At 37.3% G+C, this 23,186-nt stretch overlaps 2 protein-coding genes across 2 annotated transcripts; one reads left to right on the top strand and one right to left on the bottom strand.

Annotated features, from left to right (window-relative positions):
• Positions 1-12,167: 12,167 nt before the first annotated feature.
• Positions 12,168-13,366, top strand: LOC133328314 (uncharacterized). The gene is made up of 3 exons (XM_061536880.1): positions 12,168-12,471; positions 12,541-12,727; positions 12,785-13,366. The coding sequence occupies exons 1-3, from the start codon at positions 12,458-12,460 to the stop codon at positions 13,364-13,366; spliced, it is 783 nt and encodes a 260-aa protein (XP_061392864.1). The 5' UTR covers positions 12,168-12,457.
• Position 13,367: 1 nt separating this feature from the next.
• Positions 13,368-14,990, bottom strand: LOC133328312 (putative nuclease HARBI1). Its single transcript, XM_061536879.1, has 4 exons — positions 14,536-14,990; positions 14,042-14,480; positions 13,839-13,983; positions 13,368-13,773 (listed from the first exon to the last, which is right to left on the bottom strand). Exons 1-4 carry the CDS (start codon positions 14,643-14,645, stop codon positions 13,412-13,414), a joined length of 1,056 nt encoding a protein of 351 aa, XP_061392863.1. The 5' UTR covers positions 14,646-14,990; the 3' UTR covers positions 13,368-13,411.
• Positions 14,991-23,186: the final 8,196 nt, after the last annotated feature.

The following is a 23,186-nucleotide window of genomic DNA, read 5'->3' on the forward strand; positions in this document are numbered from 1 at the left end:
GGAGGACTATTCTTAACAGAAAGGCCTCGAAGAAGGACTTATCTTAATAGAGAACCCTCGAAGGGGAACTTTAATAACAGAAAACTTTTAAAAGAAGTCTTCTATTGATAGAAGAACTCGAAGAAGGGTTTCTATTAATAGATGACCCTCAGAGGAAGACTTATATTAATTGAAGAATCTCGAAGAATGACTTCTATTGATAAAAGAAACTGGAAGTAGGGCTATTCTTATCAGAGGACCCTCGATCGGGAACTTCTAACAGAAAAGTCTTGAAGTAGGTCTTCTATTAGTAGAGGACTCTCGAAGAAGAAATTCTATTAATAGACGATTCTATCATAGATTAACTTCTATGATAGAAGAACCTCAAAGGAGTGCTATTCTTAATAATTAAAGGCCCTCAAAGGAGGATTTCTATTGATAGAAGAACCTCGAAGGAGGGTTACTCCTAATAGAATTTTAAAGAACCCGGCATGAAAACAGTTATTGAAAATGTACCTATTGTAAACATTTTCATGCCAAGAAGTTTTTTACATTCCAAGATCCGGAAAATGGTGTGGAACCTCCATATGAAGCTATGTCAACTTATCTTACTATGTCAACTTGATATCGAAAATGTTCTGCAAAAAAATTTTCTCCCTCCCTCGATAGAAAAATTTGACAAAAACCTTCAAAATAACGAAACCAAAACCGGGACCAATAGAAGGCTCTCGAAGAAAAAAATTGAGTAAATCTTTAAAAATAACAGCATTTCCTTAAAAGAACCAAATGTTTTTCACCCTACAAGAACCCGGAAAGCCAGAAAATGAGGCTACATACAAACCTATATTATACATTCTCAGCATAAATGTGTATGAGCCTCCTAAAACTCAGAATTCCAAATTACAGCCTTTTAGGTTGAAAAATTGGCATAAAACCTTTAAAATAACAAACCAGTGAGCGGAGTAATATTGTCGGACATGGTCGACATATTATACCCTAGCCTAAACTATACAACAATCACTGAATGTTAAGTTTATTCGACTCTATAAACCGATCATAGACAATATTTCGCCATACTTGCACCTCTAGTCAAGTATAATAGGGTCGCCAGCACAAAATTGATCACGTTATATGTCCGAACTTGGACTTATGGTGAATTTTTTCATCTGAGGTTTTCACATAACCACCAATGTAGGAATTTTTTTACCCATCTATTCATATCCCATTTGCGATACCAAACGTCCTATGATCTCTATCATTACAAATGACAAACGGACATGGGGGAATATAGCTTTACACAGATCGAAAATATGCATATATACCTTTAGGAGTCTCCGACAAATATTTTAAAGAGTTACAAAGGGAATAGCAGCCACTACACTGTATCATTGGGGGTATACAAATACCCAAACACCTGAATCGGTTTCTACTACTCCGAATTGTGAACCTCTATGCCCCATTTCAACAGCAAACATCCATTTCGGATCCGATAATACTTCATTATGAAAAATTCTAATGAGGTTACAACAGTCAGACGTGGCTACATGGGTTCTGACACCAATGCAACTACCAGACATTTATCCATCCAACAACCTCAAGAATACCATCTCCATCGCAATACATCGGAGTCTGTCCAATTATACATCGCGTATTTCTATTATTGTTATGAGTGTTAGCCTTAAACTGAAAACAGAATATTGGTTATCATTGGACAACCATCTTAATTGTTTCTTGTCATTCTTGTCAACTACCATACGCACAAACACACTCACACTTTGTTTCTATAGCTGTCTGAAACATCCAATCATCCATCCGTGGACAAAAAAGAAATGTTCCCCAAATGATCGCTGGATGTAGAATAAGAACAACAACAACAACAGCAGCAGCAGTAACATGGACAAAATAGACAATTGTTTGATTGTATGTATGTGTGATTTTGTATGTTTTTGTTATTTGGTGGTTTTGTTGTGCTGTTGTTGTTGTGCCCAATCTATGGCCTATCTCGTCCATCTCCGAATGGCCATGTTCTTATGGGACAACTGCCTCTTTTACAGCTTCTGTATTTAGTCTTGTGTTTTTTTTTTGAGTTGAGAATTGTTTTGTGGTTTTTTATTTTGAATATATGGAAATGTTTTTTTTTTGTTTTTGTATTAATAACCCCAAACATTCACAGTCACAGTCACAGCGGCAGGAACAGCTGAATGGAATCCAAAAGATTATCGAATAGATAAAACAATTGTTTTGCTGTTGTTGTTGTTTTCTTTCATAATTAGTAGCAATATCTACATTTTTATGGAAATTAATAAAAAAAACAAATGAATGCTGTGATCATTATTTAATAAAGAATTATGTAAATTATATTTTTATATTAATTTAAATTTATGATAGCTGAATTTTGGAAATGTTTTAATTTATAGGGTCAAATATGGATACCGTTTGGTGGCAGTTTTTCTTTTTTTTATAGCTACTAATGGGTGGCGTAGGGGATGTTAGATACCAAGCAACGTATCTGATTGGCTTTAACATGGCGAAGTCCAGGCTTATCTTGGTCCCTCTTTCATCTCAATTGTGGACACTGACCTCCCCGTGGTGCCACCTGGGGTCGCAATTTTCATCACCCGATTAAATAGTGAGCTGATATGTGCCGCGAGTTCACCCATTAGAATTAAAAAAAATGGGTTGAGGCGTCGGAAAACCGAACCTACTATAAAAAAAAAAAACAAAGAAAAAGAAAACCAAGCCCACCTAATGTTGACGGTGCCCGCAAACGTATAAAGGACCACGATCTGCACTTGGAATGTGCGCACCTTGTACAGAACAGGCACAGTGTTCGCCATGGCGGATGTACTCAAGAAGTACAAAGCCGATATTATTGCCTTACAGGAAATGCGATGGAAAGGGACTGGCGTAAGTAAATCAGAAGATTACGCCCTGTATTATAGCTGTCATGAAACGAGACATGAATTTGGCTGCGGATTTATGGTTAACAGGAGAATAAAAGACCTCGTCTCCAGATTCACTCCAGTAGATGAGCGAATTGCTATAATCCGCATAAAAGCGAAGTTCTTCTACATCAGTCTTATTTGCGCCCATGCTCCGGCTGAAGACAAAGATGAGCAGACCAAAGACATATTTTACGAGCGCCTAGAAACAGCATATGATCGTTGCCCTGGTTATGACATTAAAATTCTGCTAGGAGATTTTAATGCAAAAATCGGAAGGGAAAATATCTTTGGCCCCACCGTCGGAAAATTCAGCCTTCATGCAGAAACATCAGACAACGGAATGAGGTTGATTGACTTCGCGGCAGCAAAAAACATGGTAGTTAGCAGCACCACCAGATTCAAGTATCTCCCGATCAAAGAACGAGTAATCAAATCGATCATGTTGTGATAGACGGAAAGTGTTCATCCAGTGTTGTAGACGTCCGATTGATCCGGGGAGCGAATATCGATTCGGATCATCACCTTGTGGCAGCCAAGGTACGCACCCGTCTTAATGTAACAGCAAAGTGCGATCTAATGTAACACGGAAATTTGACGTCGAAAAGCTGCAAACACAACAGATAGCAGAAGCCTACTCCGCTCAACTTACCCAACTGCTTGACGAAAGCGCCCCTTGTCCCGATAATAACAAAGTGGCAGAGAATTGCCCACTCCCTACAAACTGCAGCAAAAGCAACACTTGGGCACCAAAGACCACCATCAAGAAATGCGTGGTACGATCAGGATTTTCGTAATGCTACTGATTTGAAAAACGCAAAGTATAGGGTAACCCTGCGGACTGTAGCAATACGAAATGCGATGGTGACCTATCGGGAGAAAAGGAGGGAGGAGAAACATATTTTCAGAAAAAAGAAGAAAGAACAATAAAAACGTGAGCGTGAGCAAATCGAGATGTACAGGAGTCAGAACGAAGTCCGAAAATTCTACCAACGGGTAAAACATGAAACCGAAGGCTTTGGTGCAGGCACATCCTCCTGTAGAGATGAAGAAAGAATCCTGGTGACAGATACAGACAGCGTGTTGAGGATCTGGAAGGGACATTTTGAAAAGCTTCTGGTATCATGTAGTGACGGTGAAGATGATACCACAGAACCAATAAGAGATGATGGTATAGAGTGTATACCACCTAGCCAAGATGAGGTCATAAAAGCAATTAATCGGCTCAAGAACAATAAAGCAGCACGAGCCGATGGGTTACAAGCCGAACTATTCAAGACTGGTGGTCAGATGCTGGTCAGGAGCATGCACCAGTTGATTAGTACAATTTGGATAGAGGAATGCTTGCACAATAATTGGAACTTCAGCATCCTGTGTCTCCAGCACAAAAAGGAGACAAGACAAGTATCCTTCCCATCGCATATAAAGTGTTATCCAGCGTTCTGTGTGAACGTCAGAAGGCAATGGTCAATGACATTACCATATCAATGCGGCTTCAGATCTGGCAAATCCACCATTGACCAGATTTTCACTCTGCGCCAAATCCAAGAAAAGACCCACGAAAACACACCAACAAATATCATGTATTCGTCGACCATAAACCGCATTCGACAGCCTTATCCGTTCAGATGTGATTAAAACTATGTCTGCATTCGGTATTCCTGCAAAATCAATACGGCTATGCAGGAAAACTTTAAGTGGCACAAGGTCAGCTGTTAAAGTCGGAAAGGACCTTTCAGAGTCCTTCAATACCGAACAAGGATTCAGACGAGGTGGCAGTGTGTCGTATGACCTGTTTAACATCCTGCTGGAAAAGGTCATACGAGATGCAAATGTGAACAAAAATGACACTCTGTACACCAAACAACACATGTTACTCGCCTATGCCGATGACATCGACATAATGGGTCGAACATTGAGAGCGGTAACAGCCAGCTTTGAACAAATTGAGAAGGAGTCTGCCAAAGTGGGTCTGGCAGTAAACGTCGAGAAGACCAAGCTGATGGTATCAACGCGCAAGACGTCCAGTAGACACGGACCAACTGTGGAATTTGAGAACTACAGCTTCGAGGTTGTCAAAGATTTCATATACCTTGGTACCGCCATAAATAAAATATCAGTTTTGAAATTCGGAGAAGAATTGTGATGGCCAACCGATGCTTCTATGGTCTAAGTAAGCAGTTCAGAAACAAGGTCACCTCCCGCCAGACCAAACTCACACTTTACAAGACGCTGATACTACCGGTGCTTTTATACGGATCTGAAGCATGGGTACTTACGCAAACAGATGAGACAGCTCTTGGAGTGTTTGAGTGAAAAATTCTCCGAAAGATCTATGGTCCGATCTGCGTTGACGGTGACTATCGCCGTCGAATGAACCATGAGTTGTACCAGCTATTCTCGGACATCGGCATTGTTAGACGTATTGAGCTGCAGCGACGTCGTTGGCTAGGTCATGTTGTGAGAATGGATGAAGATGCCCCAGCCCAGTAGGCATATAAAAGCGAACCAGCTAATGGTTCACGTAGAAGGGGAAGGCCAAGAATACGTCGGAATGATCAAGTGGAAGACAACATTGCCGAAAATGGTCTTTCAAATTGGAAAAACTGCGCAAAAGACCGACGCGCCTGGAAATCTTTTCTAAGCTCGGCTTATGTAACGAAAGTTTTGTCACAAGCCAGCTAAGTACGTAACCAGGGTGTGGATTTTTTAAAGAATATTTTTTCATGGTTTAACAAAGGCGTAGATTTTTAAAGAAAATTTTATCGAGGTCTATAAAAGGCGTGGATTTTTTAAAGAATATTCTTTCAAGGTCTATAAAAGGCGTGCATTTTTAAAGACTATTTTTTCAAGGTCTATGAAAGGCGTGGATTTTTTAAAGAATATTTTTTCGAGGTCTATAAAAGGCGTGGACCACGCTTTTCATCTTAATTTGACCACTGTGCATAAATTGATCATTGTTTTCATTTTGATTGTTTTTATTGCTGTTGCTGTAAAATTGTGATTGCTGCACTTAAATTCTGTTGTAATTGTTGTTTTTGTTGATAATGTTGCTGATGTTGAAGTAAGGACCATGTTAGAAAGTGAGATCCCAACAACAGTATTAACAACAACACAAAAACATCACAACAACATGATGTTTTTGTAACAAAGTTGGAGTTACTTTTGGTTGGCTGGCTGAATACTTTCTGGACGTGCCTTCAGTAACTGCTGAGGATGGCTTCGAGGCTAGCTGGTCATCGCAATTGTGTTTGGTGTAAATAAAGACAATCGAATGCCATCTGTAGATGTGGTCGGGGGATAATGACGACAGCGACGATGATGAGGATGGCTTCCACGTCGATGTTAACGATGTGTTATGTGATCAATATTTATTGTGCGGTTTTCAGTCTACCTTCTGCTTCGTTGAGGGGTTTGACTTCTCAGTATTTGCCACCACCACCAATAATATTAACATCAGTCTGACTGACTGCCAGCCAGGCCATGCCAGTCAGTTAGAGCCGATCATCGTCTACATTTAGGCACGATTAGTTAAATGTGTGTCTTATTTCTAAATACGATGAAAACACTCCTCCTTATCTTATCAATATATCATCACTAAACGAGATGATGATGACGAAGAAGAAGAAGAGGAGACTCCGCATCAGGCCATAGAAGAAATTCTCATCATAGATATTGTGGTTCGATTCCCTTTTTTGAAAGAAAGTTCTCTCTCGGAATTGTTTGTTTTTGTTATTTTTATTTATGTGTTTTTGATTGTTTGTTGTTTAGATCGCCCAGCCCTCCGTCCGTCCAAGCATCGGATTCTATTCTTCCAGCCCAAATGACAAAACAATATGAATGAACGAACGTAGCAATGAATTGTGCCAATACTTCATTTGTTTTTTTATTTTTATGTGATTTGGTGTTTTATTTTCAAAAATTATGGAGAATTACAAATTCCCAGAACGAAGAAGAGACGACGACGACGAAGTGGCAGACGGGCGGACGGACAACCGCTTTAAATAGAGAATGGTACAAATTTGAATTTTTTGTCTTCCCAGGTTTGTGACACACAAACGGGTGTGCCATGACAAGCAAAATGAAACCGTCCATCGGGTTTGGGTTAATACAGATTTTTGATAATAATCAACTGATTAGAGGACGAACTCGCTCAATGGACGAACGTGAATACGACAAACAAACGAACGAGCATAAATTTATGTGGTTAAACAAAATTTCTTTTGCGGTTTGAGATTTTTATTTTCCGTAGATCCAGATGTTCTAATATCTGATATCCTTGTTTTCGGTTTCTTTTTTTGCCAACCTCAATTTGCTGGCTGGCCTTTTTTTGAGAGTGTGAACGATTATGACAATGAGTTAAACTGCCGAAATTTACTTATCTTACTTAACATCGAAGAATCTGTGAAATTTTGTTCGTTATTTAGAAATATTTGTTGACAGTGACAGTAATCCATCAAATATGGAATAAATTCTTAACACGTGGTTTATACTGAACACCTGGAGAGGAAGAGAAGTTGTACGGATATTTAAATAATCTTGATTCGAAGTAAATCTATTGACCAACGTTATCAGTAATCAGATTCGGGAGATTTAACTACTGGCCAAGGAATATTTCATTGGTATTTTCTGATAATATTTGTTTAGTCCTCAGAAGTTTTTGACACCTCAAACTATTGGTTGTAGATACACCTTTTGTATGTATGGACCAGCTGAATCGATCTAGTTATGTGTGCCCATTCGTCAGGCAATCACTTATATTGCAATCTCAGTAATATTCGCAATAAAGTACCGATTGCTTAGGAATGATTTATATTTAGGGACATGAAAAGGAACATAATCAAAGATATGTGTATGAGAATGACCTCCCAAATATGTCAAAATTAGAATTATATTTTGAAGGCATTGCTAGTAGAGCCTCTAGTCTAATAAATTGCTTTAGGATATAAAGGACAAATTAGCAAAAATTCGTCCGAGCCGGACTTTTTATACCCTTTCCCATGAAGTTTATAGGATTTTTTAACCTCTGAGAAAACGAGGTTGGAAAATTTCGGAAAGTATCGAAACTGGGCGGGACTTTTCATGGGAGGCTATGACAAAACATGGACCTATATTAAAATGTTCTAACATAAAATATTTCGAAGAATGGCATATTACAGTCACATCGGTAGAAAATAATCAAAGAACAAAATATCTATAAAGGTGCGGAACCATTATATTGACATGTATAACAAAACACCTATAATTTTGTTATCACCCACCACAAAAACAGGAACCCTTTAAAATACCAAAAATGAGGCGGGGCCTTTAAAGAAAAATTACTACAAAGATATTTGTCACTCTCTAAGAAACTGGAATGCTAAATTCCAACCACAATAGTAGGCCCTTTAGAGGAGGCTATGTTAACAATATTCTCGAAATATATTTTTTTCACACAACAAGAATATACAATGCCAAATCACAGCTATTTCGTTGGGAAAATCCGCCTAGGAACACAAATAGCGTGGAACCTCTGTATCGGGCATAAAATTGCCGAAAAATTACAGCGTTTTCTGAAATGAAAGAAAAATGTTGGCAAGATCGAGGAAGTCGGCCTCAAATAAATATCTAAATCATGACAATAATAAACCAGTAAGCACTGCTCTCGGACGGGGCCGACCATATGATACCCCACACAACTACCACGAAAAGCTACCTTCCGTGTGATATCAAACGTTGGCTTGCCAACTTCCTTAATGGGCGGCAGGCCTTCGTTTAGTTCCGTGGCCAAAAAATCCAAATATCGCAAGATCAAAATGGGAGTACCACAAGGCGGTGTCCTATCTCCCATTTTGTTCAACATGTATCTTGCGAAATTCCCCATTCCTCCACCAGATATTTCAGTGGTGTCGTACGCCGACGACTGTACGATTAGTTCGTCCGGCGTTAACATTGACGACGTAAGTGCAAGAATTTCCAACTATCTAGCCACCATCACCAACTTCTTCCGGGAGCGCAATCTAAAAAGTCCACTGTGTCACTTTTCACTTCCTGGACGCGAGAAGTCAATCTAGAACTTGACATTTCCGTTGAAGGTAGTCGCATCCCCACCGTCCATAATCCGAAAATCCTTGGGGTGGTGTTCGATAGCCTCCTTCATTTCTCCTCGAAATCCAATTACATCAACCAGAAGTTGAATAAAGTTCTGAAAGCACCTCCTGGGGCAAGGATAAAGAAACGTTGGTAACGACTTATAAGGCTATATGTCGTTCCATTCTGAATTATGCTGCCCAAGTCTGGACTTCATTCCTTAGCGACACACAATGGAGATCCTTGCAAACAACCCAAAATAATGCACTCCGAATTGCAACCGGGTGTGTCCAGATGACGAGCGTCGATCACCTACATGAGGAAACCAGGATGCTGTCAGTCAAGCAACATAATGTGTTGTTGACTAGACAGTTCCTGCCGGAATGCTATCTGCCGTGCCATCCTAACCATCACACAGTGATGGCAGATCCACCTCCGCGACACATCCGCCAGGACTTGAGGCGCTATCGTGATAGCATCCAAGGCGTCATTCCATCGGACGTCAACAGCTTGTCGATAGCGAACGCAATGAAATCCGTGCATCAACTGGCGGTCTCCGAAGCCATAAATGGCAACAGATGCAATAAAGTCCTGCAACAACATCCTCCTGCAATTTCGGATAGTGAGAGGCTTCTTCCTAGGCAAACCCGTTCAATTCTGGCACAACTTACAATTTTTTTAATTTTTCCCACAAAAGTCAGGGTCCATTTCACCCGCTAAAAATTATTACCGATCTTCATTAAAACAGACGGACCTATTTTTGGCCAGATTCCATTTCTGGTGTAAAATTTCGTGGTGTTCGGGTTATAATTGTGGCCTCTAGACCGTCCAAAAAAATCAAACAAAAATAAAGTTTTTTTGTCCATTTCATCCCCTAAATATTAACCAATCATTACAAAATACAATAGGGGTCCTACATTCAAAATTTCGCGACGATTGGTCCATAATGGTGGCCTGTATCGTGTTTAGAAATTATAATGGTCAGACGGACGAACACACATGTCTTGATCGACTCAGCTAGTCGAGATATCGATTGTCATATCTTGACTGAGCCACTTAAAGGTGGGTCTAGGACCACTATTTCGCGGCGTAAGAAACTCCGGGCGGCTGCGCAAAGCTATAATACCCTGACAACATAGTTGTGTAGGGTATAAAAACTACATAGTAAAGTAGCAAATATCAGAATTGAAGTAGGAATTAAACAGAATATGGCTTGATTTCGCAAACATTCCTATATTGACCATTTTCGGGAAAGATGTATGCCAAAAAAAGGTACTTCGGTTGGAAAACTAAGTCAAAATCTTTAAATCTCATTTTATGTCAAAATGTGGCCTGTTTTTATGATTTTCATGCCCTGAAAAAAATATTTCCTTTGATAATCCTTTAAAAACTCCACGCCTTTGATAATCCTTTAAAAAGCTCCTCGCCTTTCATTAAAAACATATCCTTTAAAAAATCCAGGGCTTCTAATGTAGCAATTCTGTTTAGTTGGAGTCCCTGGACCACGAAAATACCTTTGGTTTTTTTGGGCCACTTCGAAAATTACTTTTTTAACAGTAAATGTAGAGAAAAAAGTGGAAGGCTATTCTTTGATGGCAATAAGTCTGTTCTCCTATAAATAAAGGACATACAATATGTCTCATATAGACAAAATAACTTCAGTTGCAGATTGGTAGGTTATGTAGGTCTTCTATAGAAAAAAAAACTTTCAATGGGTCTTCAATAGACAGAGGTCTTCTAAACACAGGGAGACTTCTGAAGGTCATCGATGGACAGAAGTACTCGTGTAAATATTCAATAGCCAGTATACCTTCTGTAAGTCGTCAATATATCTTTAGTGATTATTATTATTTTTATACACCCAGTCTAATGAGGGCATATACACATAGGTAGGGCAAAAATGTGCCTCATCGAAATATTGGTTTTAGACCAGTGTTGGGCAAAATTAAATTGAGAGCAAGTGTATGCGAGCGTAACTGAGAATTCACCATTAAAAATGACTGACGCAAAGAGAAAGAAAGAGAAAATGTGTTTACCAATTGACCCTCAGTTACGGTAGCGTATATGGGTAAGCATGCCTGTTTTAGACTCTATGTTTCTTTGGACCGTTTCAGACAATTTGGATTCGATTTACAAATGTCCGTCTATCTGTCTGGCCGGCTGGTGCGCAGTATAACTCTCGAAGTGACTAACCGATTTCATCCAAACATTGCACATCGTAATATTTCTTTCAAACTTAGTTCATGTTCGAACATGGGGAATATCTGTCCAGTCCTTCTGGTATCTCCCCCACAAAATAATTTCACGCGTGAGGTTTTTTATATAATTTTGTTTATAGATTTTATCTAAACATTTTAAAAATGTATCAAAATATGATACGAGGTTGCAAAAAATCATAAATATATAACATGCCCCTAAAGTAAATTGTATCACTAGTGTCATCAATCATCATCGTCAATCATATTTAAACTGGGGAAAATTCCCATAACCGATTTGAAAATTGAATATCAGGCGATATTTGATTATGCCATAATTCGGAAAAAATGTGTGTCTTCTTATATACATAAATATCTAGGGTGATTGAGAGACAGAGATGGCCTGTCAGAAACAGTGACGTAAATGACATACATTTCCGACGTATTATACATACGTCAGAAACGACGGAAATCTACCCAAATCCATTAGGTTTTTGATAAAATAGCTATTTCCATTAATCAATTTGGAAGTTACGCATGCTTTACTCAAATCCATAAAAAATTGAAATTTTTCTTCTCAAAAAAAAAAAAATTAGAAATTTGTATCAGTTCTAGCAAGGAATAGTCAGATATATGTAAAAATAATATATATTCTTGAAAATAACTTTATATGCTGATAATATTGAAATAAATGACGTTTACTACATTTATTACATTTTATACAGGTATATGACGTTTTCGACGTTTACACCTTTTTGACAGTCGAAACCTGTTGAGAGATTTCAACTACTGAAGATAAGACTTACGATATAGCATATTAGATAAACAATTTCTCCATCCCTATACAACACTTCGATTCTATAGTTTTTGTCCGATATTAATCGATGGCGATTTTACTCCATGTGTAAAGAAATCTATAGAAAGCTTGGATTATCTCAAATGTCTCAGTTAACTCCACACGTATATCGACCACATTGAGGAAATCTATTGCAAATTAACGGCCTGTTCCACGATATCGAAAGAACACGTTCGCACAACTTTTACACGACAAACAGCTGATTTCCGTTCCACTAAAATCCATCAGAACGAAAATTTGCACGAAAATCAATGCGAACGAAAACGTAAGCGTTTCAGTGTAATTTTGCGTTCCACTATTTTTTCTTTCGTACGCATGCGAACACAAATGTCAAAATCAGTCACTTGTGTGTTTGCTGTCGTACGATAACAATTAAGGAAAATCTGTTTTAAAACATAAACATTGCTTAATTGAAAATGGAAACAAAAATGTAAGTAAAAATAATAAATCCAATTTATTATGGGAACAATAAATAATTTTTTTATTTTCTCAATTCCAGCACGAAAAAATCATCAACTACACAGCTGCGGGCACTAGTTGAGTATATGGAGGAGAATCCCGAGTTTGCCAGAGGAGTGCCAATTTTTGGAAGCAGCAGGCAATCCCTGGAGGACCACTGGAAGAAGTTAGTTTTTAAATTAAATACCATGGGTCCTCCTTCCCGCACAATTGCAGAGTGGAAAAAGGTAAGTCAGAAAACTCGGCTTACGATCTATTTGTCTGACCGGCATTACTATTTACAGACGTGGGCCGATCTAAAGTCCCGCACCAAAAAGAAAATTGCGGAAAATAAAAAAGGGCTGCAAGGTACAGGGGGTGGTTTATACCGGTTTGAGTGCCTAACGGAGCTGGAAACAGCAATTGACCGGACACTCTTCTTGTCGAAGTCCGCAGCACCAAGTGGTAAAACTTTTGGCTACGCGGACGAAATAGATTACTGCTTCGAGGCATTGAATACCACCCCATCAAGACCATCCAAGGCCGTAGCAGTGGTAACACCTACCAGGCAGTTCAGTTCCCCAGAATCACATACCCAACAACAACAAATAAACGTAAAAACCTGTACCATCACAACTCAACAATATGCAAAACAACAGGCACAGTCAGCACACACACAACAAACTCAGACACAGTCAGCACACACACAACAAACACAGACCCAACAGCAACACCAACGTAAACAAACAACGTCCCCTCGTCAACACATGGAACATCAAACCGTGCAGAAATCACCCCCATTCAAATGCACATCACAACATAATTTTCCATCCACATCATCAGCAAAAAAACGTTCCAACGTCGGAGAGCAAAAACTAATTTTTTAATTTTTAATTTAATTTATTTTATTTTAATAAAAAATTCTTTTAATTTTACAAATTTATTGCAATTTTTCTCCTTATTGCGTCAGCTCTGCTTTCAAGATCATTATTGTCATCCACTTCGTCTTCCAGATCATCATCAATAACATCACCTGGCGGCTCTTCAGATCGGTAGTGTATGCACATGTTGTGCAGCGCACAACATGCATTTATAATTTGCACTACCTTTGCAGCGTCATAATGAAGGCCCCGAGATCCGATGATACATCGGAATCTGTTTTTTAGGACCCCAAAGCACCTTTCAATGACGTTACGCGCACTAGCATGTCTCTTATTGAATTTTTTCTCGGCGACATCTCTAGGGCTGCGGTAAGGCGTCATAAGAAAGGGCTTCAATTTGTATCCTCCATCCCCTATAAAAAAGAAAACACAAATGTAATTGATGTATTATGATATAAGATGTATACAAATTACTCACCGAGAATCCAAAAGTTTCGTTTTCCATTGTCAAACTCCCTTTGCATACACTTGTCTGGATCACTCCTTTCCCATACAAATGCATCATGGTTGCTTCCGGGATGTCTAGCGTCGACAAATGTTATACGCATTTTATGGTCACATATCTAATTCGAAAAAACACAATAATTTTAAAATCGCTTTACGATAAATGTATTTACTTACCACCATTGCATTTATACTATAATAACCCTTTCTATTATAGTAAAGGGCTTTCAATTCGTCCCCTGGTGACTTGATGCGGATATGCGTGCCATCAACGCATCCAACAATTCCAGGGAACATTGTTCTTTCATAGAAAGCGTCCATTGTGTTGCGTTCCTCTGTAAGTGTCGGCTTTTTTATCCATTGGCCGCAAATGTGGTCCTCAAAAATCTGCAGACATTCCGCAATGGTTCTGCTCACTGTCGACTTCGCTGTTGAAGTCAAGGCTTCGTTCCCTAGATTCTGTTGGTAGCTTCCTGTTGCCAAAAACCGCAAGAATGTGCCAAGTTTTAAATCGGGGCGGATTTGGGTAGTTCTGCAACCGGCCACCCACTTCTCTTCCATCATATCCAAAAGAGCCCGAAAAACTTCCTTCGACACACGAAAATTGGCCACAAACCTAGAAAAAATCATTTTTTATTATTTCAAAAATGTAAAAATACAATCATACTTACTGGTTGTTAGGTACTTCAAATAAATTCGAAGCATCTCTTAAATGCCTCCGTGGCACATTTTGTACCTCCTCCTCATCATCCATAAAAAACAGGGCCACAGAAATATTCATTTTTTTCTTTTTTAAGAACACAAATAATCTGAACACAATCACTAGAAATTTTATTTTGTTTGTTTATTTACAATTTGTTTGTTTACAACTGAACTGTCAGTTGAGACAGAGCCACTGCTGCTTTTTCGCGTTTAAATTAGACATTTGGCGCTTTTTTTTGCCTTATTTCGCGATTAATTTTGCCAAAAAATATTTTGCAACACTGAATCACGTAAGGCTATGCGAAAGAAAGAACGAAAGTTAGTGGAACGCATTCTTATGCGAAAGTGAGTGAGTAGCCTTCGTTCGCACAAATTTTCTTTCGAGATCGTGGAACAGGCTGTAATACATCGTTTCTGTGATGATTATGAATTCAACATATTTCCCCAATTAGAGGTCAGACTTTGTTTTTCTATAGAAAATCTTCAATTGAGCCTGGCTGAATTAGTTTTTATATTGGAAATCTTCAATTCACCCCCAGCTAAAAAGGGTTTTCTATAGAAAATATTCAATTCAGCCTGGCTAAATTGTTTAATTTCTTTTCAAAAACGCAATTCATCATGTCTAGTCCCTAATTGTTCAATTTCTACTCAATTTCCCTTTTCCTTCCCCCTTCTTCATGACTCATATTATCTTTCAAAAAAAATGTTCTAATTAAAAGAAAAAATCAAAAACTATATCATAGTTTGTCATTTACTGGAAATCATTTAATATTTGTGTGTGTAGTTGTACCAGGGTATAGCTTGATGTCAGTAGCGCGTTGACACATCCAACGTTATCTCAATTTGTCATTTCAATTTATCAAAATGCCTTCGTGACGACCGAATGAAGTACCTGCCCGGTTATAGTTGTGATTTGATTTGTTTTTTCTTTCGATATTTTTCGTTCCAATCAAATCAAAATTCTTCGCTTCTTCTATCCGCTATCTCTAATTCAGCAGCGATGTGTTGATTTTTTTTTTCAATCTAGGCAGTAGCGTCTACAGGGTTATCTATCAAATTCAATTCAATTTGAAATTGTGTCGTTCGATAATTAATTTTCACAATCGCCACCTTATCGCCACATTTCAAATCAAGTTTTTTTAATACCAAAAAAAGAAGAAGCAGCAACTATGATACAAACAGACAAATAAACAAAAAAAAATAAACATGAAATCGAAACAACTACAATAAAAGGAACAAGAACAACTACAATCGATAAGCTTACATAGCTACTCCAGAGGATGATACTATTAACTATACAACTATTCGCTGATGATGACGACGATGTTGATGATGATATCAGACACCAGTTGTAACCAATGGGGGAACAAAATAACACTCTTTGATTGGATGGACTACAAAAACAACAACAGACACTCAATACAAACACACATACGCATGCACCTTTCGAATCGAATGGAATACCTGTAGCTATGTATATGACATCACCAAACGGTCGGCGGGGTTCAATAAAATGTCAAAATGGGTATTATGGCAAATACAACCCGAAATCCATGATTGCGTGCAATTTGACATATCTGTCATATTGGCCAGGGGAAAATGATAGTTCGCGCGGTAAATGTATTTTTTGGGGGGCAATTCGAGTTGAGTACAAAAAAGACAATCACTTGAAAATGTCAAAAACAAAAAAAAAAATCACGAAAATATCCAAAAACCAAAATCCACCGTAAATTTGCAATTATTGTCTGAGCCACCACCCATTGACTTCGCAGGTTAGAAGACAGCCTAAAACGATCCGACCAGACCGTACATTTTCATTTGCAGTCTATGATTTCTTGACACGAATATTCAATAAAAATGGCAAACATGATTTGTTTTGGTTTTGAGAAAACTTACATTAACCGAACAGATATCAAGTCGTTGTAAGCTTAATCGATTCCGCTTATGTTTTCAATTTCCCATGACGTAAACAAACTGATGTAAGTAAATCTATATGTGTATAGGTATGTGTGTAGTTTTCTGGGGCGTTGGCATTTACAATTTACTTATTTTTTTCTCTAAATTTGTAGGCAGACGGGAAAATTAGGCAGGTGACACTTGTTCATTTCGAATGGAAAGGCTCAAGAAAAGGCAAATAAAATAAATGTAGGTGGGCTGAATTGAAGATTTTCTAAAGAAACACTAATTTCAACATACTAAATTAAAGATTTCCCATAGAAAAACTACTTCAGCCAGGCTGAATTGAAGATTTTCTATAGAAAAACTACTTCAGCCAGGCTGAATTGAAGATTTTCTATAGAAAAACTACTTCAGCCAGGCTGAATTGAAGATTTTCTATAGAAAAACTACTTCAGCCAGGCTGAATTGAAGATTTTCTATAGAAATCCTAAATCAGCCAGGCAGAATTGAAGATTTTCTATATAAACTCTTATTCAGCCAGGCTGAATTGAAGATTTTCTATATAAACTCTTATTCAGCCAGGCTGAATTGAAGATTTTCTATATAAACACTTATTCAGCCAGGCTGAATTGAAGATTTTCTATAGAAACTCTTATTCAGCCAGGCTGAATTGAAGATTTTCTATAGAAACTCTTATTCAGCCAGGCTGAATTGAAGATTTTTTATAGAAACTCTTATTCAGCCAGGCTGAATTGAAGATTTTCTATAGAAACTCTTATTCAGCCAGGCTGAATTGAAGATTTTCTATAGAAAACCTTATTCAGCCAGGCTGAATTGAAGATTTTCTATAGAAAACCTTATTCAGCCAGGCTGAATTGAAGATTTTCTATAGAAAACCTTATTCAGCAAGGCTGAATTGAAGATTTTCTAAAGAAAACCTTATTCAGCCAGGCTGAATTGAAGATTTTCTATAGAAAACCTTATTCAGCCAGGCTGAATTGAAGATTTTCTATAGAAAACCTTATTCAGCCAGGCTGAATTGAAGATTTTCTATAGAAAACCTTATTCAGCCAGGCTGAATTGAAGATTTTCTATAGAAAACCTTATTCAGCCAGGCTGAATTGAAGATTTTCTATAGAAAACCTTATTCAGCCAGGCTGAATTGAAGATTTTCTATAGAAAACCTTATTCAGCCAGGCTGAATTGAATATTTTCTATTGAAAACCCAATTCAGCCAAGCTGAATTGAATATTTTCTATTGAAAATCCAATTCAGCCAGGCTGAATTGAAGATTTTCTATAGAAACACTTATTCAGCCAGGCTGAATTGAAGATTTTCTATAGAAACTCTTATTCAGCCAGGCTGAATTGAAGATTTTCTATAGAAACTCTTATTCAGCCAGGCTGAATTGAAGATTTTCTATAGAAACTCTTATTCAGCCAGGCTGAATTGAAGATTTTCTATAGAAACTCTTATTCAGCCAGGCTGAATTGAAGATTTTCTATAGAAACTCTTATTCAGCCAGGCTGAATTGAAGATTTTCTATAGAAACTCTTATTCAGCCAGGCTGAATTGAAGATTTTCTATAGAAACTCTTATTCAGCCAGGCTGAATTGAAGATTTTCTATAGAAACTCTTATTCAGCCAGGCTGAATTGAAGATTTTCTATAGAAACTCTTATTCAGCCAGGCTGAATTGAAGATTTTCTATAGAAACTCTTATTCAGCCAGGCTGAATTGAAGATTTTCTATAGAAACTCTTATTCAGCCAGGCTGAATTGAAGATTTTCTATAGAAACTCTTATTCAGCCAGGCTGAATTGAAGATTTTCTATAGAAACTCTTATTCAGCCAGGCTGAATTGAAGATTTTCTATAGAAACTCTTATTCAGCCAGGCTGAATTGAAGATTTTCTATAGAAACTCTTATTCAGCCAGGCTGAATTGAAGATTTTCTATAGAAACTCTTATTCAGCCAGGCTGAATTGAAGATTTTCTATAGAAACTCTTATTCAGCCAGGCTGAATTGAAGATTTTCTATAGAAACTCTTATTCAGCCAGGCTGAATTGAAGATTTTCTATAGAAACTCTTATTCAGCCAGGCTGAATTGAAGATTTTCTATAGAAACTCTTATTCAGCCAGGCTGAATTGAAGATTTTCTATAGAAACTCTTATTCAGCCAGGCTGAATTGAAGATTTTCTATAGAAACTCTTATTCAGCCAGGCTGAATTGAAGATTTTCTATAGAAACTCTTATTCAGCCAGGCTGAATTGAAGATTTTCTATAGAAACTCTTATTCAGCCAGGCTGAATTGAAGATTTTCTATAGAAAACCTTATTCAGCCAGGCTGAATTGAAGATTTTCTATAGAAAACCTTATTGAGCCAGGCTGAATTGAAGATTTTCTATAGAAAACCTTATTCAGCCAGGCTGAATTGAAGATTTTCTATTGAAAACCCAATTCAGCCAGGCTGAATTGAAGATTTTCTATAGAAACTCTTATTCAGCCAGGCAGAATTGAAGATTTTCTATAGAAACTCTTATTCAGCCAGGCTGAATTGAAGATTTTCTATAGAAACTCTTATTCAGCCAGGCTGAATTGAAGATTTTCTATAGAAACTCTTATTCAGCCAGGCAGAATTGAAGATTTTCTATAGAAACTCTTATTCAGCCAGGCAGAATTGAAGATTTTCTATAGAAACTCTTATTCAGCCAGGCAGAATTGAAGATTTTCTATAGAAACTCTTATTCATCCAGGCTGAATTGAAGATTTTCTATAGAAACTCTTATTCAGCCAGGCTGAATTGAAGATTTTTTATAGAAACTCTTATTCAGCCAGGCTGAATTGAAGATTTTTTATAGAAACTCTTATTCAGCCAGGCTGAATTGAAGATTTTTTATAGAAACTCTTATTCAGCCAGGCTGAATTGAAGATTTTCTATAGAAACTCTTATTCAGCCAGGCTGAATTGAAGATTTTTTATAGAAACTCTTATTCAGCCAGGCTGAATTGAAGATTTTCTATAGAAACTCTTGTTCAGCCAGGCTGAATTGCAGATTTTCTATAGAAACTCTTGTTCAGCCAGGCTGAATTGCAGATTTTCTATAGAAACTCTTGTTCAGCCAGGCTGAATTGAAGATTTTCTATAGAAACTCTTATTCAGCCAGGCTGAATTGAAGATTTTCTATAGAAACTCTTATTCAGCCAGGCTGAATTGAAGATTTTCTATAGAAACTCTTATTCAGCCAGGCTGAATTGAAGATTTTCTATAGAAACTCTTATTCAGCCAGGCTGAAATGAAGATTTTCTATAGAAACTCTTATTCAGCCAGGCAGAATTGAAGATTTTCTATAGAAACTCTTATTCAGCCAGGCTGAATTGAAGATTTTCTATAGAAACTCTTATTCAGCCAGGCAGAATTGAAGATTTTCTATAGAAACTCTTATTCAGCCAGGCAGAATTGAAGATTTTCTATAGAAACTCTTATTCAGCCAGGCAGAATTGAAGATTTTCTATAGAAACTCTTATTCAGCCAGGCTGAATTGAAGATTTTCTATAGAAACTCTTATTCAGCCAGGCTGAATTGAAGATTTTCTATAGAAACTCTTATTCAGCCAGGCTGAATTGAAGATTTTCTATAGAAACTCTTATTCAGCCAGGCTGAATTGAAGATTTTCTATAGAAACTCTTATTCAGCCAGGCTGAATTGAAGATTTTCTATAGAAACTCTTATTCAGCCAGGCAGAATTGAAGATTTTCTATAGAAACTCTTATTCAGCCAGGCTGAATTGAAGATTTTCTATAGAAACTCTTATTCAGCAACGCTAAATTGAAGATTTTCTATAGAAAACCCAATTCAGCTAGGCTAAATTGAAGATTTTCTATAGAATCTCTTAATCAGCCAGGCTGAATTGAAGATTTTCTATAGAAACTCTTACTCAGCCAGGCTGAATTGAAGATTTTCTATAGAAACTCTTGTTCGGCCAGGCTGAATTGAAGATTTTCTATAGAAACTCTTATTCAGCCAGGCTGAATTGAAGATTTTCTATAGAAACTCTTATTCAGACAGGCTGAATTGAAGATTTTTGTACAGAAACCCCAACTGTCTTAAATATATTTTTTATCTCTAAATCCCTCTATAATACAATTAGTTTCAGAAAACTTTGCTGAATTGTATATTTCTGTTCGTAATATGTTTTTGTTATGTTTTCTATGTAATCTAAATGATATCAATATCTAATTATGAGATAAATCTAAACTTCGTTCTGGACAAAAAAACAGCGAGCTTTCCACTTCAGCAACATCAAAGAGAGCTTCAGCAGATTAACCTCCCCACAGAGGATTGTCTGTGAAATGTCAAGTGGCTGTCAACAGCAGAACTTGTTAACGGTTAAATACTTTCGCAGACAATTGGATAAAAAAGACGAATAAAAAAGTATTTTGTGGATAAAAAAGATTTCGGAAAAATAAATTTCAATTCACTGTCGACAGATGAAAACATGAAAGAGCAACGCACAATTATGTTTGTGATAAAAAAGCATTCGTCAAGAGGTAGAAAGGGATGCTAACTTCAGTGTAGCATCAATGGAATTCATTTTCCTCAATGTTAAACCCTATTCAGCTAAGCTGAATTCGATTTTTCTATAGAAAATCTTCAATTCAGCCTGGCTGAATAAGAGTTTCTATAGAAAATCTTCAATTCAGCCTGGCTGAATATGGGTTTCAATAGAAAATCTTCAATTCAGCCTGGCTGAATAAGAGTTTCTATAGAAAATCTTCAATTCAGCCTGGCTGAATAAGAGTTTATATAGAAAATCTTCAATTCAGCCTGGCTGAATAAGAGTTTATATAGAAAATCTTCAATTCAGCCTGGCTGAATAAGAGTTTCTATAGAAAATCTTCAATTCAGCCTGGCTGAATAAGAGTTTATATAGAAAATCTTCAATTCAGCCTGGCTGAATAAGAGTTTATATAGAAAATCTTCAATTCAGCCTGGCTGAATAAGAGTTTCTATAGAAAACCATCAATTCAGCCTGGCTGAATAAGAGTTTCTATAGAAAATCTTCAATTCAGCCTGGCTGAATAAGAGTTTCTATAGAAAATCTTCAATTCAGCCTGGCTGAATAAGTGTTTCTATAGAAAATCTTCAATTCAGCCTGGCTGAATAAGAGTTTCTATAGAAAATCTTCAATTCAGCCTGGCTGAATAAGTGTTTCTAAAGAAAATCTTCAATTCAGACTGGCTGAATAAGGGTTTCTATAGAAAATCTTCAGTTCAGCCTGGCTGAATAAGGGTTTCTATAGAAAATCTTCAATTCAGCCTGGCTGAATAAGGGTTTCTATAGAAAATCTTCAATTCAGCCTGGCTGAATAAGGGTTTCTATAGAAAATCTTCAATTCAGCCTGGCTGAATAAGGGTTTCTATAGAAAATCTTCAATTCAGCCTGGCTGAATAAGAGTTTCTATAGAAAATCTTCAATTCAGCTTAGCTGAATTAGGTTTTCAGTACGAAATCATAAATTTTGCCCAGCTAAATTAGAGTTTCTGCAAGAAATTTTCAATTCAACTTAGCTGAATTAGGGTTTCAGTACGAAATCTTCAATTCAGCTTAGCTGAATTAAGGTTTCTGTGGCAAATCTTCAATTCTACTTGGTTCAATTAGGTGTTCCTTACATTTTCTTTCAATTCAGCTAAGCTTAATAGTGAAAAAAATCAGAATTCAATATTACCAATTATATGGCAAAGGTTTCCTTTGGCTATCTCTCCCTGTTGTTCATTTATTTGTTTTAATTCCGCAACTATTTTTTGTTTACTTCGGATTTGTTGTTGTTAGTGTTGTTTGCATTCATTCCATGAATAATTCACCATCAGACAAGCGCTAAAACATTTCATTATTGTGCTACACAATCAGAATATTTAATGATTTAATCAGTGCAGCAGCCCCAAACAGTCATCATCACATTTACAGTCATCCTTGTCGCATTCGCTGAGCAAGATATAGCATGATGGAAGGAAGGAGGAAGAGGAAGATAGAGGGGCAACATCCAACCATAATGACTGTTTGACTGCAGCCTCTACGAAATTTGAAACAGTATTTCTAATACATATCGGAAATTTTCAAACCCCTCCAACCTGCCTTGTTGTGGTTTCGAAACACTGTGCCGCATATGGAGATGTGGCATAAAATCTTAAAAAAGAAACAGAGAAATGAAAATGCATCCTCCACAGATATCACCAAACAGCTCCTAATAACAGCCAGCCAAGCCGACAGTTGTGAACTGCTGATGCTGCTGCCGGTCTGGCTGGATAGCTGGTGACCAAGAAATCTGAGGCAACAAAAAACGTTTGTTTGACTACGATCATGACAGTGATAACAACAAGGTTCACAGATTTTTTTCATTTTAATTTAGCCAAAATACTTAAAGGAATCACAGCAACTGCAACAACAACAAAAACACAAACATAGATCAAGACGACGAATCAAAACAACAACAACAAGAACGACAACGAACAGCAACCAGAAAACCGCAACAAATGAACAGCGTGAATCCGAAACCAAAAAAAAAATCGCAAAAAGTATCCTCAACCTGAGTAATGGCGCGCGACTCGTGTTTACACACACAAGTCACACAGCATTTAAACAATCAGCGACGAAACATCTCACCAGAAACGAAGAAGAAGAAGATCACTGCCAAATACCAGAGTGGGTTGACAATGTTCTCCC

The sequence above is a fragment of the Musca vetustissima genome, unplaced genomic scaffold, assembly GCF_032173495.1.
Source record: "Musca vetustissima isolate MV318-11 ecotype Yass unplaced genomic scaffold, APGP_CSIRO_Mvet_v1 utg580, whole genome shotgun sequence".
Taxonomy (NCBI): Eukaryota; Metazoa; Arthropoda; class Insecta; order Diptera; family Muscidae; genus Musca; species Musca vetustissima.

Bases quoted from the DNA above. Each gene is read 5' to 3' on its own strand.
- LOC133328314 (XM_061536880.1), top strand. The intron at 12,728-12,784 runs GTAAGTCAGAAA...TACTATTTACAG, and splicing joins CAATTGCAGAGTGGAAAAAG to ACGTGGGCCGATCTAAAGTC.
- LOC133328312 (XM_061536879.1), bottom strand. From the start codon at position 14,645: ATGAATATTTCTGTGGCCCTGTTTTTTATGGATGATGAGGAGGAGGTA. The intron at 14,481-14,535 runs GTAAGTATGATT...GATTTTTTCTAG, and splicing joins TTTGAAGTACCTAACAACCA to GTTTGTGGCCAATTTTCGTG. The intron at 13,774-13,838 runs GTGAGTAATTTG...TCTTTTTTATAG, and splicing joins ACGAAACTTTTGGATTCTCG to GGGATGGAGGATACAAATTG.